At 54.8% G+C, this 27,835-nt stretch overlaps 1 protein-coding gene across 1 annotated transcript in view; it reads left to right on the forward strand.

Moving 5' to 3' along the window:
• Positions 1–294: 294 nt before the first annotated feature.
• The window catches only part of YY1 (YY1 transcription factor), a 30,707-nt gene continuing 3,166 nt past the window's right edge, over positions 295–27,835 (forward strand). Inside the window, exons 1-3 of the mRNA XM_028505916.2 lie at positions 295–1,390; positions 19,293–19,455; positions 27,304–27,364. Coding sequence (XP_028361717.1) covers positions 724–1,390; positions 19,293–19,455; positions 27,304–27,364 — 891 coding nt within the window. The 5' untranslated portion in view covers positions 295–723. The remainder of the gene's footprint in view (positions 1,391–19,292; positions 19,456–27,303; positions 27,365–27,835) is intronic.

A 27,835-nucleotide genomic window follows, 5' to 3' on the forward strand; every position in this document is an offset into this window, starting at 1 on the left:
ACCAGCTCCGGAGGCGGTGGCTGCAGCGGCGACGCCCCGATCCCGTGTGCGGCCCGCGGCGACGGGTTTTGATGCTGTTGCACCGCGGAGGGCGGGAGTAGCACGACTAGCGGCGGCGGCGCGCTGACGTCACGCGCCGCGGGCCAGCCAGCGCGCGCGGGGGCCGTCCCGCCTGCCCCAATCTGGGAGGAGCCCGGGGAGTGGGCGGGGGCCTAAGCGGCGAACCAGCAAACCGATTGGCAGGGGAGGAGGAGCGAAAGGGCAAGCGGGCGAGTGGGAGGGAGGCGGGGCGGGGCGGGCGAGCGCGGAAGTCTCGCGAGGCCGAGCCCGAGCGGAGTGTGGCGGCGGCGGCGGCGGCAGCGAGATCTGGGCTCGGGGTGAGGAGTTGGTATTTGTGTGGAAGGAGGCGGAGGCGCAGGAGAAAGGGGGAAGCGGAGCGCCGGCCCGGAGGGCGGGAGGAGGCGCGGCTAGAGAGGGAGGCCAAGGCGCGGCGAGGCGGGGCGCCGGGGCTAGCAGCGGCCGAGCGAGCGCGGGGCGCACCGAGGCGAGGAGGCGGGGAAGCCCGCCGCCGCCGCCGCCGCGCCCGCCCCTTCCCCCCGCCCCCTCTCCCCCCGCCTGCCCGCCGCCTTCCTCCCTCTGCCTTCCTTCCCCACGGCCGGCCGCCTCCTCGCCCGCAGCCCCGGAGCCGAGGCCGCCGCGGCCGTGGCGGCGGAGCCCTCAGTCATGGCCTCGGGCGACACCCTCTACATCGCCACAGACGGCTCTGAGATGCCGGCCGAAATCGTGGAGCTGCACGAGATCGAAGTGGAGACCATCCCGGTGGAGACCATCGAGACCACGGTAGTGGGCGAGGAGGAGGAGGAGGAGGACGACGATGAGGACGGCGGCGGCGGCGACCACGGCGGCGGGGGCGGCCACGGGCACACGGGTCACCACCACCACCACCACCACCACCACCCTCCCATGATCGCGCTGCAGCCGCTCGTCACCGACGACCCGACCCAGGTGCACCACCACCAGGAGGTTATCTTGGTGCAGACGCGCGAGGAGGTGGTGGGCGGCGACGACTCGGACGGGCTGCGCGCCGAGGACGGCTTCGAGGACCAGATCCTCATCCCCGTGCCCGCTCCGGCCGGCGGCGACGACGACTACATCGAGCAGACGCTGGTCACCGTGGCGGCGGCCGGCAAGAGCGGCGGCGGCAGCTCGTCGTCGTCGGGCGGCGGCCGCGTCAAGAAGGGCGGCGGCAAGAAAAGCGGCAAGAAGGGCTACCTCGGCGGCGGGGCCGGGGCGGCGGGCGGCGCGGACGCGGGCAACAAGAAGTGGGAGCAGAAGCAGGTTCAGATCAAGACCCTGGAGGGCGAGTTCTCGGTCACCATGTGGTCCTCAGGTGAGCCTCGGCTCGCGCCGACCCGCGCCGGCCCCCGGGATGTTTTTGTTTTGAAGGGAAGCCATGTTTTATGTGTGTGATGGGCGCCGCCATCTTCTTCGCAAGGCAAGTATGGCGGCCCTAAAAGATGGCGGGCGGGCCGCGGCGGGGGTGGCAGGCGGCCGCGGCTGCGGCCCGAAAAGATGGCGGCGGAGGAGCGGCGCCGCCCGCTAGGCCGCAATGGCGTAGTTTCCCCGGGCGGGGCGGTCCCACGGCGCGGGCGGGGCGGGGCGCGCTCGGGCCAACGGACGGCCCGTCCGCTCGTTGTCCGCCGCCCCCTCCCGGCGGGCTCCCCGCGAGGCTCGGGGGTGAGGTGCGCGGAGGGCGTTGGTGGGGCGTGCGGACCTCGCGCTGGGGCCCGGCCGACCCTTCCGCCGCCGTTTGCCCCCCGCCTTCCTCTAGGGGGCGTCTCTCCCCATCGCGGCGCCCCCGCCCCCTTTCCCGGGCCATCCACTGCTCCCGGGAGGCGCCTGCCGGAGGGGGCGGGGGCGCCCGGCCCTTTGCTCCCACGCACCGCGCAGGCCAGACCCCGCCCGCGCGGCGTTCGCCTTCGCGGGGCGGGACTTGCGCGGCACGTAGGGCTGGCGCGTGCGGGCTCCGCGTCGCTGCCAGGCCTTGCCAGTGCTCCTCGCGGCGCGTCGTGGAGACGGGCCGCGAGTGTTTGTAGATAGTCCTTTCCCTTTGACATTTTGGAAGTTGTTTGCTTATTTGTCTCTCTGCAAATATGTTGGTTAAACCAGGAATTAATAAAGTCTAATGTATTAAGGTTTTACGTGTGTTTTCTGCTGGGTAGAAATCCATCTCCTTATTTTCTCCGTGAAAAGGATTCTAGAAAATGTCTGTTTGTTACTCTTAGTACTGCTTTGAGTCAAGGCTAGAAAAAAGATCTAAGGCATGTGTAAGTCTTTCATAAGAAATACAGCTATCAAAAAGCTAGGTTTTTTCACGTGCGGATCTTAGTCACAATTTTTTTAGTTAAGTTGCTGGGACAGTAAATAGATTGAGATTAATCCTGCCGTAGCGAGTTAACCTAGTACCTGTGATCGTAGAGCCCTGTCTGCATAATTACTTTAACGCTGTATCATGATTCTGAAAGTTGGATGGAGTCTCCAAACGGGACCTTGGAGTATTAAGGGATTTTTAAAATTCAGAGGGACAAATGAAATAGACGGTGAAAGGGTTGGACTGAGAAGCTGGTCTGGTTGTATCTATTGGAAGCCCCAAGTTAAGATAACTGCAGGTGCTCCGTGGACCTGGGGCTCGGGCCGAAGCCGAGGGGTCGGAACTGCTGCCTAACCCTCAATCCCAAGTGCTGACAGGCGCTGCTCCGCCTTTCAGAGGCCTTTGAGGTTAGCAGGAGCTCCGTGTTCAAATGGAACTTGTCCACTTGCAGACTTAATGATCATCAAAAGATGTCTCCTGTACATTTGGGTAGCTAAGATTGGTTGCCCACTGATTATGTCAAAACTAAAAGCCTCGTTTTTGTCCTAATAGGAAAAGAATGAGGGAGGGGAGGAGAGGGGAGGTTTTGGTTATGATGAGTTTGCTGAATGTAGGACACCACTCGAAATTATCAGGTAGAGGTAACATTAACCACGTAGAATTAAATTCACTTTTTCTCATTGTAGGTCCTGTTGATTCTATAATAATGTAGAAACCAGGCATTTCACATGTTCTGCATTTGATCTTACCAAATTGTTAACCTACTCTCCGTACCATGAAAATTTTGTAGTGTGGCTCCCCTAGGCCAGGTGATACACACCCAGCCGGGCAGGGGTGGCAGTCCTAGCCCTGACGGCGGGCAGTTGATGGCCGCTGGAGTCTGCACTTGGAAGTCATACTTCCCCTGTGCGAGTGACCGCTTACTGATTGCACCGTTTGGGGTTTGTTGTTTTAGAACTAGTTGTGCAGAGTACTCTGCACAGAGATGGTTAGAAATATATGATGGTAATAACATAGTATGGCCTATTTCTTGAGACATGTTTTGTGGTAATCTATCCACCTTCCTTCTTCTTGTGGTTTGGAATTATTACCAAAGAGAAGCAAGCTAAACAGTTTGTAATTAACTATGCATGTCCTAAGTTCAAATCCTGAATACGGTACACTGCGGTTTCATCTTCAGACCTGGAGTGAGAATTGGTGGCAGGTGAAGAAAGCAGGCAGGTGACTTGTTAAGCTCAGTTCGCCTGTGTGGAGACAATGAGCTCTCATTTGACCCGAGGCATGAGGGTGTCGGCTGCACTGTGGTTTCCCTCGGGTTGGCGTGAGCTGCGAGGTGAGCTGTACCCAAGCCGGAGTTAGTTATCTGAAGTCCTAAAAAGTAACTTTACATATAGGGTAATGTTCCCAGTGCTCTAGTTACTTATTAGTGCCTCTTATATTATTTACTTATTTTTTATTTTAAAGATCTTACTTATTTTAGCCCTGGCTGGCATAGCTCAGTGGATTGAGTGCGGGCTGTGAACCAAAGTGTCGCAGGTTCGATTCCCAGTCAGGATACATGCCTGGGTTGCAGGCCATGGCCCCCAGCAACTGCACATTGATGTTTCTCTCTCTCTCTCTTTCTTTCTCCCTCTCTCCCCTCTCTAAACATAAATAAATAAAATCTTTTTAAAAAAAAAGATCTTATTTTTAGAGAGGGGAAGGGAGGGAGCAAGAGTGGGACAGAAACATCAGTGTGTGGTTGGTTGCCTCTCCAGCACCCCGTACAAGGGAACCTGGCCTGCAACCCAGGCATGTGCCCAGACCAGGAATTGACCTGGAGATCCTTTGGTTCACAGGCCCATGCTCCATCCACTGAGCCAAACCAGCAAGGGCTAGTGCCTCTTAGTTTAAAAAATAGGAAGTTGAGCCCTGGCTGGTGTAGCTCAGTGGATTGAGCAGGGGGCTGTGAACAAAAGGGTTGTGGTTCAAATCCCAGTCAGGGCACATGCCTGGGTTGCAGGCTAGGTCCCCAGTAGGGGGTGTGTGAGAGGCAACCACACATTGATGATTCTTTCCCTCTCCCTCCATTCCCCTCTCTCAAAAATAAATAAGTAAACTCTTTAAGAAATAAACAAACAGTTGAGCGGGAGCCCAGTATGTTTGCGGAAACCAAATATTGGGATTTTGTGGGTCGTGGTGGTGGTTGTCGTCGTCGTTGTGTGTGTGTCCTCTCCCTTTGATCTCCCCCAGTTAGCAGTGATACCTGCGGCTGGCGTCTTCCGAGAGCAGCAGCAACAAAGGGATGTAGTTCTGTAGAGTGGGTAGAGCTCTGCTTTTTTTTTTTTAATTGATACAACTCACACGTGCACAGTTTAGTGGTTTCTAATATATTTGCCAAGTTGCGCAACTGTCACCACTGTCTGATTCCAGAACGTTTCCCCACCCCGGAGAGAAATGCCATGCCCGTTACTCCCCGTTTCCTTCTCGCCCGTCCCCGCCAGCCAGCAGTCTGCTTTCTGCTTCTCTGGGTGTGCCTGCTCTGGACATTTCATTCGAATGGAGCTGTACAGTGTGTGTGTCTGGCTTAGTTGGTTTTCAGGGTTCCCTCCTGTTGCAGAGTGCACTCCTTTCTGCGTGTGGCCAGCACAGCAGCACCTTCTTGCTTTTCGGATGAGACGGTTAAGGCCTGGGTAAGGCTGAACACATTTCAGTATTTAGTCACAGTTCAACTCTATTTTCAATATGTATCTTTAAAGATTTTGTTTATTTTTAGAGAGAGGGGAAGGGAGGGAGAAAGAGGGGGAGAGAAACACCAAAGTGTGCTTGCCGCAACATGGGCATGTGCCCCCACCGGGAATCGAACTGGCGGCCCTTGGGTTTGCAGGCCAGCACTCGATCCACAGAACCACACCAGCCAGGGTAGTATTCTTACTTTACTGCTTCAAGGCCCACGTTCGGTTTTTGTCCCTGGCATTAGCTAGTGAATATTCCAATATTGCCAGATTCAGGGCACAACACTATATAGGAGTGACATACTATTTTACAGTTTATTATAAACTAAATCACTTAACTAAATCGTGAGGTGGAGTAGGGAAACCAATGATAAAGACTGAATATTTAAAACATTTAGGTTTGAGAGAAACCTAAGAAGGCTTTAAAATCTTGATGTTTCGCGTAGTTGGAAATTGGGGCCTTCGCTCAAGGCTGTTGATATTTTAATTATCTTCTGTTAGACCAAGTGTATGTAGATTGAGTAAAACATCTTAAGACCAAAAAGCCTTTGATACTAGAATCAGTAAATTGAAAGAAAGTCAGAAAGCCTTCAATTTTTTCAGTTTCATGTATTCAGAAAGTTCGGGTATGCCAAAAATCACTAGTTGTGACCGTGTGCCATTCTGCATGGATCTCCATGTCCTCCTCCTTTACCGCGCTGTTTGTTGCTAAGCAGGAGTGCCTGTGGACAGGAATCCCCACAGAGCCCAGCCGGAGAAGCCCTCGCCAAAGCAGTCAGGTCGGCCCTCCGTGGGGCGGCCGCTGTCCTGGAGCCCGATTCCTGGCCCTGGCCCTAGTCCTTCTGCAGGCCTCGCGTGCAGGTAGCGTCTCTCCAGCCCCGGTGGTTAACCTCCTCTTTCCCGGCCCACCGTCAGCAGTCGGCTTCCCGAGCGGGGAAAGAAAAACCCCTGTCACGAAAAGGTTGGCTCCTAGCATTTTCGGCTTTTGGAAGAGAATAAATAAAATAATATTTTGAAAGTATGCCAGGCTCCTGGGTGGATATTTACAGGAGGCCTTTCTATTTGTTTTGTTTCTGAAGTCTGCTTAGTAAGGTCGTTCTTTAAATCCACACCAGAGGACACGCCTGTTGAGTATAGGAGACCGAGAGAAACCCCCGGGGGTGACCGCTGGTTGTGCAGCACTCCAGCCTCTGGAGCCGTGCCAGCCAGGGGCGGAAGTGAGCACTTGTCACGATTTTAGTAGGATCTGGGTATTTACTGGTGAGTTGTATTCTAACTATTAGGGGGTAGACTCTCAAATTCTGTGTTTTTAAAACTTGGTGTCTTAAACACGACTTGGATGTTGAAAATGACACGCATTTCACTACTCTTAGCAAACTACTAGGAAGATGTGGGAGGTCCTGGAAGTTAGCTGACTCTGTCGTATAAATCCGCACCTCCCACGTATGGTGGGCTTTAATGACGGTGCAGGAAAGGAGCCGTTTCCGAGTGCAGAGTGTCTGGTGTCGGTAGGTCCTGTTCTGTTTAACTCTGTGGTTAATTATCAATAACAGCGAGCCCCGTGGTTTCTGGTAATCACATTAGTAACATCGTCAGAGTTCCCCTTTAGAGGGCACTGACCAGAGCGTCTCAGTTTGGCATGTCTTAACATCTGACCTCGGGATGTTTGTGAAGGGACTTGTTTGGAACAGGGGGTCTGTAAAAGCGTTTCCAGTTCCTTCGTAGCAAAGGAACTCTCCTCTCCACGTGCCTCCGTGGCAATAGGAAGTGACACATTCCATTTCTTAAAGCAAACCTCTTTAATTTTTACACGACCTGGTGAATATTAGGAACTCTCTTCAGTAAAATTCTTTTAAAAATTTTATTTATGTACTTACTGTTAGAGACAGGGGAAGGGAGGGAGAAAGAGAGGGAGACAAATATCAGTGTGTGGCTGCCTCTCATGAGCCCCCCACTGGGGACCTGGCCTGCAGCTCAGACACGTGCCTGGACTGGGAATGGAACCCATGATCCTTTGGTTCGCAGGCTGGCGCTCAACCCATTTGAGCCAGGGCTAAAATTCTTAATCACTCAATTACTTTTGTCTTGCACAGTGGTTTCAGATATGATTAAACATTAAAACAGTGTAAATGGTTGTGATGGGCTTTTTTTTCCTTGTATAAATATATGTGGCTTCTATATTGAGTGCGTTTTTATAGATTCTTAACAGGAACTGAATACAGACCTCTGGATGTCACACAAATACATAATGTATATTCTGAATTTTCTAAGACTTGGAAATCAGATGACTTCAGTTTTTGGCCTAAAAACCCCTCAAACAACAATGTGAAAATGCTTAATGTCCCTGAGAGCTGTAGGTTTAAAAATGACTAAAATGCTAAACTTTGTCTTGCGTGTTTTAATGCACCCACGCGGCACTTCCCATTGCATCCAGTAAAACCCAAACTCCTGGTGGGAGCTGGGAAGCCGCACCTGCTTCGGCCCTTCTCTCCTTCCCCGCTCCTCCCCTGCTCCCACTTCCGCTCCTTCCCTTCCACTCGCTCCTACCTCTGCTTCCGGTGCTGTGACCTGGTGCTCGCGGGCTTAGTCCAGCCACCCTGATTTCCCAGTCTCCGTGGCTGTGGAGGCCTTCTCTCCCCATCCAGACCAGCGCGTGCGCACACTCCACTCCACCACCCCGTCTCCTCGCTCTTGCTTTCCTCGCAGTGCTGTCTGAGAGCGTCTTGCCCTTTCTTCTCTTAACTTGCTGCTTGTCTGTCTGCTTCCCCTGGGGTGTGAGCCCTGGGCTGTCGCCCTGCAGCTGTAGGATGGCACAGGCACATGGAAGAGGCTCGGTCGTTAACTGAGTGCACCGGAGTTGTGCCTAGGACGGAGTTGTGGCCTGTAGACCAAAATGCCATGCTTGTCTGTTACTACAGGGGTGGGAAAGCCGTGCGGAGGGCGGGGGTAGGGGGCGGCGTGCCCTCAGAAAAGGCCTGGACGAGATTCCCACTCTGGATCTGCCACCCACTGCGCTTCCTTGGGTATATTACTTGGCATTTCTGAGGATTGATTTCTTCAACCAGAAAACATGGGGTTGATACCTTAAAGATGTTGTTGGAATTGGGGAATGTGGTAGTTGGTGGCATAAAACAGGTACTCGGTAAGTGACGGTCCCCTGTTTAAGTTCTCTGGCAGTGGGGAGACGTCGAAACCGCCCGAGTCTCACTCTGTCTGTTGCTTAGCAGTGAATCTCACATATTTGGCTCTCCCCGTTTCGGCGAAAGTTGGGGGGTGGCAGTGGTGAGGAAGTAAGGCCTTAATGGTTAGACTGAAGTTGCCGGCCTAAAGTGGGAGGTGTGGAGAAACAAAATCTAGCCAACCCGTAACTAACTAAATAGGTAAGTAAATATGCAAATTGGTAAAAATAGGAAGTCAGAATGACAGGGGAAAAAAAAGCATTAGGGTCTCGACCCTGAGGAACTCCCTAGAAATTGAGGTGAAAAGGGAAACCATAACTCCCTCCATGAACTGACTCTAAGATGGGAAAGACTTGTAAGGAAAATCAAGCTTTTCTGAGGACCGAGTCCTAAAATAAACTGCTCTATGCGAGAAGCGGACCCTGACTGGCAGTAATGCACTGGTCCCGACCGGTCTAGTGTCACAGTTCTCGAGCACCTTAGAGCGGCCAAAGACTTCAGGTGGAACCACCTGAAGATGATCCATAATTTTCTGTGTTCTCTACTTGCTTACTGTAGTTTTTAAACAAGTTCGGCATTCTTTAGAAACCATTAAGCAAAGGATCTGCTGTGCTCCTTAAACCCAGAGGGGCGGGGAACGGGGACTACGGGAGTTTGCACGCTCCTCTGTTCCAGACGCAGTGGTTGGCGTTCCTGCGTTATCTTGTCTCAGCCTCGTGAGGGAGGCGCCGTTCTCCTCGCTCGCTAACCGAGGAAGCCGAGCGAGGTTCAGGGACGGGAGGGGGAGGTCCCTTGAAGGGACAGTCTGGCCTTTTGAGTGAGACTGGGCTTAGACAAGGGGATGAGAGGTGGGCAGGAAGGGGAAGTTGTATTTCTCAGGTGCCTTTTTATCAGACATCGGATCACTAGGGAAAACCAGTTTGGTTGGAGCACCGGGCAGGTGAGATTCCACTTCTTCACGTCTTCTCTGCGCCTGTAGGGGCTGCCAGCCTTTCCACCTAATTCCTCAGTCACACCTTTTGACCGAGTTGTTTCAGCCTCTCTGCTTTGCCTCTCAAACTAGACTTACGGTGATTGTAGTTTTGGTAACATACAAGGAAATAGAATAGCTGAGATATGGACTTACTATATACTTTTTTTTTTACCTTTTGAATAGTTTCATATGCAGAAAAATAGAGAATGTATTTTAAATGTGAATAAATTGATTATCCTTGTGAAATAATTCAAAATGCGTGCCCCATATATGGATGGCATATATGGATGGCTAGCTTTTGCTTTTCCACCTTTCATTTTAAGGGTCAACTGTGTACAACATTTTTTAAAGTAGATTTAGACACCTTGCTTCATTACCATGCTTGGTCTAGACATGTGTTGGTGTCACCCCATTGCCAGACGGTGCAACGCAGTGGCACACATAACATTTTGATATTGAGGATGGGTCAGTTAACACCTTTCCCCCCGTCTATACAGCAGATCTATTCCTAGAAATGGAAGGAATATAATGGCCAATGAGGACAGTGAAAGTCTTTATTTGCATGCATTTTATAACAGTAAAATGTGAAAAATAAAACTAAAAAATTAATAACTTTCATTACTATACTTCTTGAACAAAAGGGAAATTATACATGTTCATATGGTCTGTAAATATAATAAAAGTTTCTCTTGGAGTGTAAAGTCAGCAACTTTTATCTATCACGTATTGCACAGAAAAGAACAGGGCAGACAGGTCAGGGTGGACGAAGAAAAAATGCAGCTTTGCGCTCGCTGCTGTTTACACCAGGGAGCAGGCTCCCCTTCGTCACGCACAGCGGCTGCGCCTGTCCCGTGCTGCTTCGCAGACCAGCCCTGGGCTCGGCGGGCGCAGCCCCTCTTGCAGGAGGTGCCTCTGCAGGAGCAGGTGCGGGGGCCGTGTTGGGAGGTCCGTGCCCAGCACGGATGAGGCGGGGGGCCAGGCCAGAGGCAGAGAGGCACTGGGCTGGCGCCAGGCGTGTAGAGCATTGTAAATGTCCGCTTGGCGGAGGCTTAAGAATTTCTTTTGCAAAAAACTCAGTAAAAACTGCCAAATAATAACAAACACTGACATCATTTGATCTGTTGCTTCAACATATGTCCGGTTTTTGGTGAAAGGAGACCAACATTGCCTTTGATTTCTTCTGGCCGGAGAACCCAGCATCGCCTCATTTTTCTGGCAGTCTCCTTCAAAATGTGATAGTTTTTCTCTATGTAAATTGTTTATTTCCTTGCATTTTGTTGAATAGCTAATGACCCTCTTTACAATTTTTGTACCCTTATTTTTAAGGAGTCCCAAATTAACTTCCAGGTATACACTGTTTATTGAGCAATAAGTAAAACGCACGTGATAATGCGAAGTGTATGTATATTATGGAAATGTTCGGTAACCACAACAATTATTTAGAACTTAGACCGACAAAAGATTTTTTTTTAGGCAAGAATACATATGTATATGTATCACCGACATTGTTTAGAAATGGTACAGCGATCATCAAGTGCAGGCGGACTTTTAATTGTGTCATGCGGTTTGAAAATCCTGTGCAGACCGCGCACCCGCAGCCTGTGCTCAGGGGAGACTGCCTTCGCCGTGGACCCCTTGACTCGGTGTGCCGCCGAGGGGCCGTGCCGCCGAGGGGCCGCCCCGCCGGACAAGCTAGTTTCCTCCCCGCAGACGCACGCGCCTCCCCGGCCGCTTTGCACAGCGCTCCTCGTTCTCTCAGTACTGGGGTCCCCAGGTCTGGGTTCTGAGTTCTCTCCCCTTTGTATGTTTTCCAGTAGATAATCCTCTGTGTTTTGGTGCCTCTAAAGGGAGTCTTTATGCCGATGATTTCCATATGTTTCTCCAACCGAGATTCGTTTTGTCCCCCACACTTGTAATCTCCAAGCACCTCCTTGAGATCTGTCTCCTGGGTGTCACACAGATGCCTCAGCGCAACCCCAGACCCGCTCCTGTAGTGTCCCTTCCCCTGTCGTCTTCTGGATCAGCCCGTGACAACACTGCCCTCCAAGAAATGGAAGCAAGGCACTCAGGCACCCGTTTCGCCTCCCGGCGCCTGACTCCTGTTCCAGCCGTGTTTGTTCCCCTCCACAGTGAAGTTGGAGTCGAGCCTGCCTTACAGACTTGCCGGCAGGATGTCCTTTTTGGCAGTAAACCCCACTGTGTGTTATTGTGCTGTCAGAAACTGTTCCTTGTTTCAAATAGAAGACTTTCCACTGTAGTTTAATCCCATTTTTCGCTAAGTGAAATATCACATAGACCAAAGGTCAGCAGACTTTCTGTAAAAGGACTTGATAGTGACACTGTATGTTTTGAAAGTCCACAGTCCGTGGACGCATTGCGTCTCAGTGGCTGGGAAGCAGCCACAGGTGGTATGTGAACAGATGGGCATGGCTCTGTTCCAATAAAACTTTACTTGTAAAAATACTGGAATATTTGCACGCCGTCATTTGTAGCAGCAGCATTCACAGCTGAAAGACGGAAACAACCCAAGTGCCCGTCGGTAGACGGGTCGGTACACAAACGGTGGTGTGCCCACACGGGAATACTAAGTAGGCGTGAAAAAGAACGCAGGTTTTGTATGTGCTGCTGCATGGGTAGATCTTGAAAGCGTTACTCTTGGTGAGATAAGCCAGGCACAAATGGCCGAATACTGTATGATTCCACGTACAGAAGGCGCCTGCAGCAGGCAAGTTAATGGGAGCAAAAAGTGGAACAGAGCTTACCTGAGGCTGGAGAAGGAGGAGTTATTTTTAAGGGGAACCAAGTCTCTGCTGGGGTGATGAAGCTTTGGGTGTGGATAGTGATGCTAGTTACACCATGCCGTGAATATTCTTTTTTTTTTTTTTTTTTAATAAATCTTCTTTTTTTTAAGATTTTATTTATTTATTTTTAAGGGGGGGGGGGAGGGAGAGAGACATCAATGTGCAGTTGCTGGGGGTTATGGCCTGCAACCCAGGCATGTGCCCTGGCTGGGAATCGAACCTGGGGCACTTTGGTTCCCAGCCCACGCTCAATCCACTGAGCTACACCAGCCAGGGCCGTGAATATTCTTAATGCCACTGAATTACACGTTTACAGAAGGTCAAAATGATCACTGTTAGCCCTGGCTGGTGTGGCTTAGTGATTGTGTGCCTGCCTCTGAACCAAAGGGTTGCTGGTTCGATGCCCAGTCAGGGCACATGGTGTGCGAGCGGCAACCACACATTGATGTTTTTCTCCCTCTCTTTCTCCCTCCCTTCTCCTCTCTCAGATAATAAGTAAATAGCTAAAATCTTTTTTTTTTATGATAAATATCATGTTACTGTCTTTTACCAAAATTAAGTGGCGGGGGGTGAAGAAGAAACAGGGAAAATGGGGCGGTGAGCAGGCCGCGTTTGGCCGCCTGGCTGTGCTCGGGGAGTGTAAAAGCTGGCCGGCCTCCACTCCGGGCCTGTTTCCTTTGTGACTTATATTCCGGTTTTTAATCATAGTGACTGTCCCCCCGGGTGCTCCATCCTCGATTTTGAAACTGGGAACTGAGCCTTAGGTATTTCCTCATCTGACTTCTGTGTCACCCCAAAAGCCGTACACGGAAGCCCTTGACCCCCAGTGTGGGGGGGGGCCTTGTCAGGGTACTTGAGTCAGGAGGGTAGACCTGTGCTGAGTGGGGCTCGTGCCCCCTTAAGAAGTGACGGCTTCTGTGAATGGCACAGCGAGTGGGCATCTATCTGCCAAGCGGGAAGAGGGCCTTCACCAGGAGTGGAATAGGCCAGCACCTTGACCTTGAGAACTGAAGCAGAGGCTTTGCTTCCAGCTGTCCTTGGTGCCTCGAACAGTGCCAGGAGCACAGGAGGCCCTCCCTGACTCGCGCGTCGAACTGACACAAGGAATGGTTTGGCTTGTGGTTCCTCCGTGCCTGGAGGTTAGCCTCTTTCTGGCCCACAAGCGTCCATCGGGGGCGTGCCTGGCGCGGCGGTGCTCCTCGGGCTTGGTGTCGCTCTTCTGGCAGAAACGGCAACACCGGTGAGGGCGAGTGGAGGGAAACGGCTTCCCTGCCCACCGGTGTGCTTCTGTGCCGCCCGAGAGTTGATGCCCAGCAGTGCTTGTGCTGCGTGGGAGAGATCGGGGGCGAGGGGTGCCAGAGCCCTGAGAGGAGGAAAGAGTCTGGTCCCAGTGCGGAGCCGCAGCCTCGTGACTTACGATCAGTGACAGTCCCCCAGCGTTCTCAGTGCTACAGCCAGCCGTGGTTTTCTCAGGGCCGTTCGTCCACGGGTGGGTAGTTGTCTGTGAACGGGTAACCTGGGAGATAGTATCTAGTTCCTTCTAGTTCCAAACAAGCGGCAGTGAGCCTGACAGTTAAGCACGTGGGTCTCAGAGTTAGACTTCGTGAGTTCACACCTGCCCCCGACTAGTCGACCCTGAGCAGGCCGCCTAACTGCTCTGTGCCTCAGCTTCCTCCTCTGTGAAACGCGGCTGCTCATGTCCCGTTTCGCAGGGTGACGCGTGCGGCAATCAGAGGAGCGCCTCTCTGCAAACATTCAACGGATGTCAGCTGCCCTTGTGTCCTGGGGTTCCTTGGAGTGACCTGCGAGGGTTCCTGAGTGGAGAGTGGTGGGAGAAGAGAGGCATTTAAAGTTTGAAAAGGCTGCTCTGGCTGGTATGGCTCAGCAGATTAAGCACAGGCCTGTAAACCAAAGGGTTGCTAGTTCGATTCCAAGTCGGGGCACGCGCCTGGGTTTCGGGCCAGGTCCTGAGTGGGGGATGTGTGAGAGGCAACCACGCATTGATGTCTCTCTTCCTCTCTTTCACTCTCCCTTCCCCTCTAAAAGTAGAATAAATAAGGTCTTTAAAAACATTATTTAAAAAATAAAGTTGAAGGCTGTATTCTGTGCTTTTCGTTGCTGAGAGGGATTGAACTTGAATTGAACGAACCTGTGTCTTGCACGTACCCTCTGATGTCACAAAGTGGGTGCTCTACAGCTTTGGGCAGTTTTTTTTTTTTTAAAGATTTTATTTATTTTTAGAAACGGGAAGGGAGGCAGAAAGAGAGGAATAGAAACATTGATTGGTTGTCTCTCGCATGGCCCCAACTGGGGACCTGGCCCCCAACCCAGCTATGTGCCCTGACTGGGAGTCGAACCAGTGACCTTGGTTCGAAGGCTGATCCTTAATCCACTGGGCCGCGCTCTCCAGGGCAGCTCTGTGCAGTTGTTTCGTTGGCGACATCAGTCGCAGGACTTGGCGTGGTGTGGTTTTGGTTCTGGGTTTTAACGTGGGTGGGAGGCAGTGCAGGGTAAGAGTTGAACAAGCCAGCTCACACTTCTGAAAGTTCTAATGTTCCTGCTGTTCGTGAAACAGTTTGAGGGAGAGACGGGACATCTCAGTCAGAGCTGAATTTTTGAAGTGTGCGTGCTCTGCTTTGGGCACCAGGGTTGTAGAGGCTGGTTCTGGCCTCTGGGCCCTTTTGTCCAGTTTAAGAGGCTAGGCAGGCAGACATGCACGCCGGCGTGATTTAGAGGTGGGCAGTGTCACTAGCAACGAGTAGTCTAGGAGCTGAAAGAAAAGGTAAGAATCTGAGGCTAGAGTGATAGTCTCAACAAGCCGTGAGAGAATTAGAGAGAGCCCAGGGGGAGACTTGTGCTTATGGAACCTCTCTTGCCAGGCATTTGTGAATTAATTGGTGGGAAAAGTGGCTGGTTGGAGTGGGGAGGGCACGTGCACAGGAGACACGCAGGAGAGACTTAGGTGGGTTAGAATGGAACCAGACAGCACAGGCCTGAGTGCCCGGCTGAAGCATGCCGCTGTTGAGGCTGGGTGCCACAGCTGAAAGTGGATCGGCTCTATCTTCTGTATCCACTTACCCTTTGTAGCTGGGGTCCCCAACCCCCAGCCACAGGCCCCCCTGGCCTGTTAGGAGCTGGGCCGCACAGCAGGGGGTGAGCAGCGGGCGAGTGGGCAGAGCTTCGTGTGTGTCTGCAGCTCCCCGTCAGTCCCTTTCCCCCGAGCTCCGCCTCCTGTCAGGTCAGCTGCTGCGGTAGGTTCTCCGGGGAGTGCTGGGCCGTGTGTTCCTCGGGGGAATCTGAGGCCTGGCGGTCCCAGGCGGGGCTGCGGCGGCGATGCCAGTGCTGGGGTGGGGGCAGCTGCAAAGGCAGATCATCGTCGGCAGAGAGGTCGGACCGCGGAGACCGTAGTAACCCAGTTGCTTGCAGACTTACATGAAGACCCTGTCAGGGGGTGGCAAGTGACAGTTAAGCTGCATCTGGTGGCAGGCTTTAATAAAGCCATCCCCTGACCCCAGTCCATGAAAAAGTTGACTTCCGTGAAACCAGTCCCTGGCATCAAGAGGCTGGGGACCGATGCTTTACAGCGTCACTAGAGCGGAGCACAGCTGTGGGGATCCGCCAAGCACTTCCACTCCCAGCAGTCGTTTTAGACTGGAGATAATGATGAGGACTGAGGTGACGCAGCGGGACAAAGATAGAGACCTTTTAAAACGAGCGGTGGGGTTTGGTGTTTGTGCCACAGGACATTGATTATGGGGTCAGTGTTCCTTGTCAGTGGCCTGAGATGAGGGTCACTGACGTCGAGAGGGTGGTAAAAGGTAAGAGTTACAGACGACTTACACTCTTTTTTATTACATTTTATTGATTATGCTATTAGTTACCCCAGTTGTCCCCCCTTTGCCTCCCCCCACGCAGCACCACACTCTCTCTCAAATGCTCTCTGTATCCAGGATTCTGTCTCTTCTTGTTTGCTTAGTTTTTTTTTTAGATTCAATTATTGATAAATATGTATTTATTGCCATTTTATTATTCATAGTTTTTATCTTTTTATTAAATAAGCCCCTTTAACATTTTGTATAATAATGGCTTGGTGATGATGAATTCCTTTACCTTTTTCTTGACTGGGAAGTTTTTTATCTGGCCTTCCATTCTAAATGACAGCTTTGATGGGCAGAGCAGTCTTGGCTGTAGGTCCCTGCTTTTTTTCACTTTGACTCCTTCTTGCCAGTCCCTTCTAGCCTGCAAAGTTACTTTTAGAAATCAGCTGACAGTCTTACAGGGACTCCCCTGTAGGTAACCAACTTTTTTTTTTCTGTTGCTGCTTTTAAGATTCTTTATCGTTAACCTTTGGTGTTTTAGTTATGATGTGTCTTGGAGTGGGCCTCTTTGCATCCATCTTGTTTGGGACTCTCTGTGCTTCCTGGACTTGCATGTCTATTTCCTTCACCAAATTAGGGAAGTTTTCTTTCGTTATTTTTTCAAATAGATTTCCAGTTTCTTGCTCTTTCTCTTCTCCTTCTGGCACCCCTGTCATGTGAATGTTGGATATAGTGTAGTTATCCCAGAGACTGCCTACAACAGGCGTGTCACGCTCATTTTCACTGGGGGCTACATCAGCCTCGAGGTTGCCCTTCAAAGGCGGAGCATACTTTTAGGACTGTATAGATGGAATTCCTCCTTAACTAGGGGCAAGGAGTTCGGTGCTGCCACCGGGTAAACAAGGTGGAGGGCTGGATTTGGCCCTCGGGCCTTGAGTTTGCCACCCATGGCTTAGACTATTCTCATCTTTTTGGATTCTTCTTTCTTCTTGTTCTAATTCGTTGTTCTTTTCTTCTTTATGTTCCAAATTACTGATTTGATTCTCGGCTTCATGCACTCTATCTTTGTTTCCCTGTAAGTTGTTCTAATTAATGTATCCTTCGTGTCTGACTGGGTCTTTTTCACACTGTCAGGGTCCTCACTAAGTTCCTGGAGCATCCTTTTAACCAGTGTTTTGAGTTCTGCACCAGATAGATTGCTTATCTCCATATTGTTTAGTTCTTTTCCTGGAGTTTTGATCTGTTCTCTCATTGGGGCCATGTTTCATCTCCTCATCTTGGCAGCCTTTCTTTTTCTTTCTTTTTTAAAATACCTTTTTAGAGAGGAGGGATGGGAGGGAGAAGGAAGGAAACATCCGTGTGTGAGAGAAATTTCGATCAATTGCCTCTGCATGCCCCCGGCTGGGAACCGAACTGGCGACCCCACCCCCACTGTTTGGAGGCTGGTGATCCGCTCACCGAGCCACGCCAGCCAGGGCTCTGTGTTTGCTTCCGTGTCTTGGGGGTGCGGCCTGACGTAGCAGGGCTTCTGTGGGGTCCAGCGGCACAGCCTCTCCTGCCACCCAAGCTGGGTGCTCAAGGTGTGTCCTTCCTGTGGGCTAGGTACAGGCTCCTCCTGCACTTGAGCCTTGGTTGCTGTGGGCAGGTCAGTGGGAGGGATTACTCAGGCCCGTCAGCTGCAAGGACCGGCTGTGGCCTCTGAGCACCACGCTCCGCCCTCCCTGGAGGATCAGCTGTGCAGGGGCCGCAGGGCGGTGGTGCTTCCGCACGGTCTGTAGCCGTCCACTGAGTGCACAGGCTCTAGGGATTCCCACGTGGTGCAGGCCAAGGTCAGCTCCCCCCCCTTCCCCCACGTTCTGCCCAGGGCCACCCTGCCTGAGCTGTAAGCCATCGGAGATGGCTGCTACTGGGGCTGGGCTCAGAGATGCCCAGGAAAGCCTAGCTGTGGATGTAGGTGGCTGTTGCTCGTGTGATAGGGTTTGGGAGGCTGTGAAGCTTGAGCCAAGACCAGCCATTCATATGCAAAAGTTGTGGTTAGTAGCTTGGGTGGGCCTGTACCTGGGTGGGCCTGGGGCCTGGGGATCCCCAGGGAGGGGCAGACCTTGTTAGCCAGGTTGATGGAGTCTCAGACTGCAGGCTCTGTGGCTCTGTGGGGGGAGGGTTCAGAAAAGGGACGGTGGTCTCTGTCTGTCTTTCTGTCTGGGAGAAAGCTGTCCCCCGGCTCTCACCCTGATGCCAGACACTTCAGTTCCTCCCAGTACGCCGCTGGCGCCTTTCAAGCTGCCACCCTAGTGCTGGAGCTCGGAGGGAGTCAGTCTGAGTAGGTGAGTCCGCGTGTGGGTTCTTTAAGGGGAACTGCTTGGAGCTCCAGCAGGTTCTTCCACTGACTCAGTCCCCACTGGTTTTTGCAGTCAGAAGTTGTGGGGACTTGATCTTCATGGCACTGGGACCCGGGGCTGGGGGCCTGCTGTGGGGCTGGGACTGCTCGCTGCCGAGATGCCCTTCTGAGGTTTTGTCCTCCGCCCGCAGGTGAGGGGCCAGCCCGTTCTGCGCCTCAGCGCCTCCTACCAGCCTGGGTGGGCGTGCTGGATGGGTGTGGCTTCTTGAATCCCGGAGTTGTCAGGCTTCTCCTCAGCTCGGTTTCTGACGGTTCTGAGCGGTGGTGGTTCTCCGTCTGAGTTGTGATTCTGATGCGGTGTGCAAAGAGGGCAGCCGCGTTCCCTGTGCTGCCGTCTGGACTGGAAGAGCTGTGCTGCGCTCTTCAAATGCCTGCTCCTTGGGGGCCCTCTGTGCACGGCTTTGAACAGGGCTCTGGCGACCGTGGGGTCAGCACTGACCAGAACCCCTCCTCGCGGTGTGGTGCCGGCGGTCTGGTGGGAGAGGCCGAGGGGTGCCATTCACACAGCTGTCGTTACAAGTCACCAGCGCCAGCGGCACGAGGTTGGTTAGGGCTGTGGCCGTGCGGCTGAAAGGCCAGTGTAGCTGGGCCGGAGAGAGAGGAGGGGAGTGAGCAGTGAGGCGGCGGGAGGGGTGGGCAGGAGTCCAAGGTGAAGTCGGTGGGTGAGGCTTGAGTCATCAGGGGGGCAGGGTGGGTGGTCAACAGGAAATGCGTGTGGGGGACACAGAGCGGGACCCGGAGAGGTGGTAGGGGCAGAAGCAGGACGCCGGAGACCAGCCGGGCCAAGAGGCTGGAGGCAGGGAAGGCGCACTGGGAGAGACCCGGCGGGCTGGGCACCAAAAATTCCGGTGCCCTTGGGCAGAAACAGGGTTTTGAGAACCGAGGAGGAAGGCTGGGTGCTTGTGAAATTGAGGTGTGGCTATAAGTCACCCACTTAAGAAGCTGCTAATTGAAAACACTTTTCACAGTTTTTAAAGTGTGTGTATTTACCCACATAGACATTTTACTCAGCTATGGTCATCTTTTGGTGTGCCGCAGATGAAAAAAAAGACATTGACCATGAGACGGTGGTCGAAGAACAGATCATCGGCGAGAACTCACCCCCCGATTACTCAGAGTACATGACGGGGAAGAAGCTTCCTCCGGGAGGGATCCCCGGCATTGACCTCTCAGACCCCAAGCAGCTGGCAGAGTTTGCTAGGTAAGTGGCGAGAACTCTTTCGACCATACTTGAGTGTTTCCGAACTGTATTTTTGCGGTTGTATCTTTGTGCGCCTGAGTTTGTGTTCTTACTCTGGGGAAACTTTAGAAAAGAGAAGCAGGTTACTTTTAGTGGTAACTGTGCTGTTACTGTGAGTATCACCATCTTAGATCCTTGAAGACAGTGAGATGAAGTAAATACTCTTTAATTCCGTAAATGACATTGCTTGTGAATAAATAAGTTGCACAAAATCTGTTTGGAAATGGATATCTTTACACTGCAGGGGCCTGGGGCTGGGGAGGGGTCGCCTGTTGGCGTGGCGGTGTGGCAGCGACAGTGACGCTGCCGGCGCCTTGTTCATTTAAGCTAGTGCGACGGAACGATCGGGTGTGTGTGTCCAGGAGCCTCTGACTGTCCAGGGTGAGTGGTCAGGATGGGCCGAACCTACCAGATGTCCGGTTTGCCCGAGGCAGGCCGGCTCCTGCCCCTGCTCCACCTTCTGCCCCTGCTCCACCTTTTAACCCTCCACGTTTATCGATTCCAGGGAGGGGGGGGGGAGAAGCACCGAGCAGCCGCCCCCCTCCTCCCACACGCACCTGACCAGGAATCAGACCTGCTTTCTGCTTCTGGGACGATGCTCCCACCAGCCGAGACACACCGTCCAGGGCGCCTCTGCCCCTTCCCACGTTACTTGTTTCCCAGTAGTGCCCGGCAGAAAGGTTCCTCGTGACCCTCACCCGGGGGTGTGTGTGTTGCTGTTAGAGAGGAAGGAGGACCGAGAGAGAGAACCATCGGTGTGGAGAGAAGCATTGACTGGTCACCTCCCGTGTGCACCCCCAGCCGAGTGTGTATTTCCCGAGACTGGGGGATCTAAGCCACCCCTTTCGGTGTGGGGGTCAGTGCCCCGACCAGCCGGGCCGCAGGCCAGGGCCTGTTTGGCAGTTTTGACGAGGGCGTGAGAAGACCCCCGAGTGCTCTCTGAAGTCACACGGAAGGAACTGACAGACCCTGGGGCAGGGGGCCGCCGCCGCCTCCCCCCAGCCTGCTGCAGGATGAGGCCGCAACGCCCGGGAAGTGCAGGCGGGGGCCGGGCCGGGGCGGAAGAGACTGCGTGCTCCTGTACTTGCTTCTGAGGACAGAGCGGGGCCCCTTGTTTTCTTTCTCTCGAGAGCAGAGCGGAGTGAGAAAGAGCTGGAGGTGCTGGAGGGTCCTGGTGTCCCCTCCCAGCCCTGCCAACAACCAGGTGGGCAGACTCGGGCTGTTTGGAGCCTCCGTCTGCCGCGTGTCAGATGAGCTTAAGGGTTCCACTGTGTCTCAGCAAAGGGGCTCCGGCCCTGTTCTCCTTTCCTCTCCCAGGGCTGCGGAGGAAACCCACACCGTCTTTCTGTTGGTGACAGTGCGTTTCCGGTGTCGCTGCCATTCATGCCCGTGGGTCCAGCACTGGCACCCCCTGCCCCACACAAACACGGGTGGAATCTGGGCTGCAGAGCCCGTCGTCGGTGTGGGCAGGGGCTCGGGGCGGATGGGCCGAGTGTCCTGCCGGTGCTCGCTGCTGTCGTGTGTCCTCCAAGTCAGCCCCTCCTCCCGTTGCCCTCGGGCTGCAGCGGGGATTTGGTAGGGGCTGGTACATGGGTGGAGGTGGTGGGACGCTGGGGCCAGGGGGGCTTTGCGAAGGGTGGCTTTTGATCCGGGCCCGTGCAGAGCATTGAGCTCTGGTGGGCTGCTTGCTGGGATGGCGAGAGCACGTGTGCACACCCCACGTCCACGCGTGCTCAGGGCAGCGAGCGGTCGGTGTGCCCGAGACAGACGTGGCAGCAGATGGTGGGAAGGGTGGCTCAGAGCTCTGCTCCTTAGGGGATGGGAGGGGGGAGAGGGTGCTGGTCTGAGGTGGTCCCCGGAAGTCAGGGCTGGAGTCCTCTGATGGGAGGGGGCTGAAAGCCCAGAGGAGTTACGTGAGTCAGCCCCAGGAGGCGGTTTTGGAGGGGAAGACCCCGGAGAAAGTCCCGAGGGAGCCCTTGTGCTCAGCGGGTAAGAGGGGCCGGGGACAGAGCAGGAGGGTCGTTCAGACTCGGGGAGGGGACTGGGTGGTAAACCTGACGTCGTGGAAGCCTGGGCGGTCCCAGCAGGGCCAGGGGCGGGAGGAGTCGCTTCTGTGTTGTGTGCTGTGGGGCGACTTCAGCCGGGGAGGGGGGCTGGCAGAGAGGAGGCCTGTGGGTGGGCGTCATCGGTGTTGGTGACCCTTGGTATTGTCCACCCTCGCCGGAGAACAGGGCGGCTGGTCAGCAGGCTGGTCCCCAGTCCTCTGGACAGAGAGTCCAAGGTCTTTCCGTGCTGAGCGCGGGCAGCACGTGTCCCTGTCGTGGACGGAAGCCTCTGTGTTTGTTTTCCCAGTGGCCCGGCCTCTGCGTCAGGGCTGCCCGAGACCTCCCCCACCCCGGGGACGGGGCCGCAGGGCCCGGGACCCAGGCCGCAGACGTCTCGGAGGGGCCACTGGTGGAACTTCAGAACGCTCGGGACACTAGAGAACCCAAAGACTTCAGGGAGAAACAGCAGGTTACCTGCAGAAGAAGTGCGTTAGACCTGAAAGAGACTTCTTTAAACAGCAGTGGATAATTAGGCAGTGGAGCGCTGTTTTTGAGGAAAAATTACTATAAACAATTTTTTTTCTAAGAGAAAGGGGAAGGGAGGGAGAAAAAGAAACATGGATTGGTTGCCTCTCGCACCCACCCCGACGGGGGATGGAGCCCACAACCCAGGCGCGTGCCCTGCCCGGGGATCCAGCCGGCGGCCTTCCGCTCTGCAGGACGATGCCCGACCCACTGAGCCGCATGGGTCATGGCCAGTCACAGAATTCTCCCTTTTTAAAAAAGATTTGTATTTATTTAATTTTAGAGAGAGGAAAGAAGGATTCAGAGAAACATCAGTGTTTGAGAACAGTTGCCTCCTGCCCACCCCCAACCGGGGATCTGGCCCTCAACCCAGGCATGTTCCCTGACAGGGAACCGAACCAGCAGCCCGCTGAGCCACACCAGCCAAGGCCATACACAGAATTCTTGATCCAGCGAAGCTATCAATCAGATACAAGCTTTATCTTAACATTGCATGCGTGCTTTCTGAGGAGATTCACTGAGGGTACATTCCAGTAAAGTGAGAGTGAACTTCAAAGGAAGGCTTTGTTAAAAGCCTGCAGTGAAGCCCTGGCCGGGTGGCTCAGTTAGAACTTTGTTCCGGTGTGCCAAGGTTGCAGGTCCGATCCCTGGTTAGGGCACATACAAGACTCAACCAGTGGATGCACGGAGGAGTAAAACAAGCCAGTGTCTTCCCCACCTCTCCCTCTCCCTCTCTCTCTCTCTAAAATCAATACATTAAAGTCGCTTCCCAGTCTTCTGGCTAACACCAGGTGTAAAGTCAGCACGTTAAAAGAAGCAATGGGAAGAAAACCAGGAGGACGGCTGTGCGCGAGTCTGGAACACGTGTTCCAGTGCGTGGAGGAGCCAGTGGGTTGTGAGAGCGCCCGCCAGGGAAGTGGGCCCCGTTCAGCAGTGGACAGAGTGGGTAAGGAGCGGATCTTGGTGGTATGGGGAAGAGTCTTCTAAAAATAAAAAGATGCTCAGAACCACCACCCCTCCCCCCGGAGCTGGATGAGGGATGCGGTGCTGACAGCGTCTGGCCAGCGAGCGCACGGGACTGACCGGAGGGACGGCTCTCCGGGCACTGCAGCTGCCCTGTTGGGCTTCGAGAGCGAGAAACGCGACCCTGGCGCACGGGCTCGTTGTACCAGGAGGAATGCCCGCACACGCACCTGAATCTCGTGTGGCCTTGTTTTCCGTGACAGTCAGCCGGGCGGAGACCTGGTCTGTGTGCAGAACGGAGTGCTCGCGTGCTCGTCCTGACAGTGTACGCACGCAGGGTGCAGGCCGGGGGTGGGCTCCTCCCGCCCCCGTTGTCCGGGCACCTGACAGAGAGCGCGTGAGACGTACTGGAGCTTGGAGTGCCCCGCAGGCTAGGTCTCCGCTTTCCCAGGACGTGTGGGACACCAGCTGAGCAGGACTTCCCAGAGGCCTCCGGGTGGGGGCTGAGGCTCCAGCTCTCAGACCTGGGGGCCGCAGGACCCTCTGCTGGCCCCCACTCCCTGTGCGCCTCCTCTGGGTGCCCTGCCGTTGGCTGCTCTCGCCTCTCCTCCGCAGACTGGGTTGCGGGGGCTCTACCGGACTGTCAGCGGCCCCCCAAGTGCCGGGCCGCTGCATACTGACCCTGGGCTGCTCAGTCAGTCTGTCGGTCTGCGGGCATGTTAGAAGGTCACGGTGTTTGGGGGGTGGGATTGTGGAGTGGCTGTTTTTTCCTGAAATGTCTTTTTATTAAAGGCTTCAGAAAGGGCGAGTGGGACCTGGCAAATTCCACTTCCTGGTTAAATTGACAGTTTTTGTGCGTTCCTCACTATCTGGATGAAGTGTGCAGAGTGCTTAGGTCAGTCCCAGGGTGGCTGCCGTGTCGCTCACCCCCGCCCTGAGACCTTGGCCACGGGGTCAACGCAGAGATGGCTGTGGTGGGGGAGCTGGGTGCACCGCCACCTGCTGTGCACGGTTACCGGGAGACGGTTCCTTGGACCGACACTGTCTAAGGCGGCATCACTCTTGGCCCAGTTCTGCACCGGGAATGCAAGTGCCCACCGCCTGACACGGGACTCCGTCCCGCCTGCGCAGGTCTCAGTGGTTCCAGGGTGAAGTCAGCCGAGTTGGCCGAGAAGAGCCTTATTCTCGTTCGGGAGCCATTGCTTCAGAAACGTTCATCTCGGCTTCTGGGACGTCACAGCTTTAGCTTGCTGGGGGCTGCTGGCTTACACAGCGCCTTGCAGGGAGTTGTGCTGGGGACTTCCTGCCTGCGGCGTCTGGCCCTGGAGTCCAGCTGTGACTGTGTCTTCCCGCGAGGATGCGGATGGGGACGCGGATGGGGACGCGGAAGGGGACGGCGCAGCACCAGCCGCGCCTCGGAGAGAAGGCCCTCCATTTTCACTTGAGTGGGGGGGGGGCTTCTCCGTGTAGTTCCTAGCACGTCAGGGAGGCCTTTTGCTTTTTACCTGTGTCTATCTCCAGTCTCACGGGCCTTTAGTTGAAAAAGGTGGTTTGGAGCACCGGAACCTTCTGGGTTTTTAAAGGCAGTCACTCATTTTTAGCTTGGCCCGCTTTACATGCAGCGGGGGGTAGTGATGGCTGTCGTTTCCCGGGAGCTGACCGTGCACCGCCCCTGTGAGTCTCCAGGCTCAACGCAGGTAGCCCTGCACCCTTTCGTAGAGCAAGGAACTGGGGCTGAGAAGTTACGTGATTTGCTCAAGGTCCTGCAGCCAGGGCTGCTAGGCGGTCCGCCCCACGCCCCACGCCGCGGTCTGTCTCGTTCGTGGTGCCCGTGCTGTCGGCAGTGTCATCTCCGGCCAGAAGGGCGCTGTGCAGCGCCGCGGTCCCCGGACGCGGCCGTCTCGGTCGCTCCTGACCGGTGTGGGCCGGTCGGGAAGGCACTCCGGGGGTGTGGGTGCAGTCTGTCTGTCTCACACTTTCTGGGTTGCAAGTATGTAATGTATTTGTTTTTATTTTGTAAGGTATGTGTTAATTGGTGCCGTGAAGATTTTAACCTTCATTCACAAAACAGAAGCACACGTCTTTGGGAAGTGACCGTCCCCCGGGGTTTGCAGTGGAGCAACGTGTAAAACGTGCCGGCGTCCGCCTCCTGCCGCAGGGGCTGCCCCGCCCGGAGCGGGTCGGCTTGCCCAGGGGCTGCGGGCGGGCGGGCGGGCGGGGAGGGGGGGCTGCGCTCCCCTCGCCTTCCTCGTCGTCCAGCCGCACTCTGAACTCGCCTCTGAGGTTAACTGTGTTGCTCAGCACGCGCGCGCGTTTGGAAGACGACGTTTAAGGAAAACAGCACCCAGTGACAACATTTTTAAAGAGTTGAGAGTCGTTGTGTAAATGGTACATGCTACTATTCTCTTTACTTTCATGCATATTTGAAGTTCTCCATGATAAAAAAACAAGTTTTTTCAAATGAAGTTCCTGGGAATAACATAAAGTGTGTGGGCATGGGGGCCCAGCCAGGCTGCCCGGGGCCTCACTGCCACCCGCCTCAGCCTCAGGACCCGGGGGGGGGTCTGCACGGCTCCTGGGCGGGCCGGGTGGGCGTTTGTAAAAGTTGGTTTGTTGAGAGGACCTGCAGGCAGGGCAGCGGACTCGCCTGTGGGTGAGGACCGTCCTGTGAGTCTGGGCGCATGGCCGTGCGGCCGCCTACCTGCTCAGTGGAGACGAAGGGCGAGCACTTTCAGTTGGGAAGACCAAAGGCTCCTTAGTTAATATTTGGAGTCCTTTCGTGGGCATCACTGTAGTTTTTCAGACTTTGACAGGGTCCAGGTGGCGCGGTGGCATCAGATTTTGTCTGACCCAGTGTTGTGACTCCCACCCAAGCTCCAGGACTGGTGATGGCGGCCCAGACAGCAGGGGCCGTGAGTTCACGGACTCAGCACTTGCCCACGCTCTGAAGGACGGGGCCTGTGGGGTTGGCGTGACGGGGGCGGGACAGCACACCCAGAACGTTGTGCTGTAAGGAAGGACGTTCGTACAGCTTTGAGCAAACTGGAGAGGTGAGTTACAGCTGCCAGATAAGTTGCCTCACCCGTGCTCCTCTGGGCGCGGAAGTTGCACTAGGTGACTCATAAGTTCAGGTAACTTGTAAGGTACAGAGCACCAGGTGGCCCCTGTCCCCAGCTCGGTGGGTGGGGGAGGGTGCTGTCAGGGCCTGACCACGAGACGCGGCAGAGTCTGCGGAGGAGTGGGGTCACGCCGCTCTTGGGGGGGGACGCAGGCGAGGTGGCGTGTTAATGCACACCCTCCTGTCGGGGCACGAGGCGGCGGCGCTGGGGGCGAAAGGAGTGTCTGTGACAGGGGCTTAAATCGGTTTTTCTAGGGACTCTTAACTTCTCACTGCGCTACCACACACAGATCTGCAGGGGGTATTTGTAGAGAAAGTTTTGGCAAAACACCAAATGCTGGTTCAGTGGAAGTGGCAGGCAGGGGGGCCACCCACCCACTCGGCAGGCGCTCTGGGCAGTAACCCGCACGGGCCTGCTCGGCTGCCCGCGGGGTCCGGGCGCGGGTCGCACCCCCTGAGCGGGGCTGGGCGTCTGTGTTCCGTGTGAGAAAGGCCCGTGTTTTTGGAAAAGCCAACGTGGACTGAAAATCACGCGGGGCGCGGGGCGTCCCCACCCGTCCTCCGGTCCTGGGACGACGCGGAGCAGCCCGCGCCGGCCGACAGCTCCCTTCCAGAGTTGCCGCACCTCCACGCGTGCGGGTCTGTTTCCAAGGGCTCTCGGTGCCTTTTAACGAGATGTAGAAGACCGGCTCTGTCGGTGTGAACGCCCCCCAGCAGTTGTATCGGGGTGTGTATTTTTAAGGTGCTCCCCTTACCCATTGCTCCTCCTCATAAGGCATCTTCTTTATCACAGCAACTGCTCCTGGGCATGGCTCCCCCCCAGGAGGGCCCTCTGTGTTCGGGGAGCTGCTAGGACACAGCGGGCACTCGAGCTGCACCGGCAGATCACGGTGCCGCCCCTTGCCGCCCCGCCAGCCAGCTCCCACGTGGGCTGAGGCAGCACTCGCCCCGGGAAGGGGGTGGAGAGCCTCTCGCGGGCATGCGCTCCCACCGTGAGCTGGCTCACCCCCCCTCCCCCCCCTCCCCCTTGGTGGAAGCACGCGGTGACCCAGCCGCAGGGCCGTGAGGAAGGCGCCCTAGGGACTGTGTGATGGATGCCGGTTGAGTCTGCCGCTCCTACAAATCTCCCTCTCTCTCTCTCTTTTTTCTTTTGGTAAGAATGAAGCCCAGAAAAGTCAAAGAAGACGACGCTCCGAGAACGATAGCTTGCCCTCATAAAGTAAGTAGCGCCAGGGAGGTGCTGCCCCGCGGTGCGGCGCCGGAGACAGCATGCGGGGCCCGCGCTCGCTTCCCGTCCGCGTCTGGGCCGGGGCGGGGGGGCTGCGGCCCTTCGGGACCGCGCTCTGTTCCCGAAAAGCCACTTCACTTCAGCGCTGCTAATGGGGTCGCTGTAGGGCACCAGCGCTTCTGCTCCTACTGGAGGTCGAATGCGCTGTGTCGGAATTTTATCTCTTCCTTTTGGGTCGTTAAGAAGACAACCTTAAGACGTTGGGTTGTGTCTCGCCCGTGGACCTTCATGGGGCCGCAGGCTCATTCTGGGGATTTGGAGATGATTTTGGATGCTGCTACAGTAAGCCTAATAAGACGTTATTTCCTTCACAGTTTTCTTAATTTACTCTGTCAGCCGTGTGTCATTAGAGGGACCCTTAATTGTTTTCAGATGTGGCTCGGTCTTTACAATAAAGGCTAG

The sequence above is a fragment of the Phyllostomus discolor genome, chromosome 1 (assembly GCF_004126475.2).
Source record: "Phyllostomus discolor isolate MPI-MPIP mPhyDis1 chromosome 1, mPhyDis1.pri.v3, whole genome shotgun sequence".
Lineage (NCBI taxonomy): Eukaryota > Metazoa > Chordata > Mammalia > Chiroptera > Phyllostomidae > Phyllostomus > Phyllostomus discolor.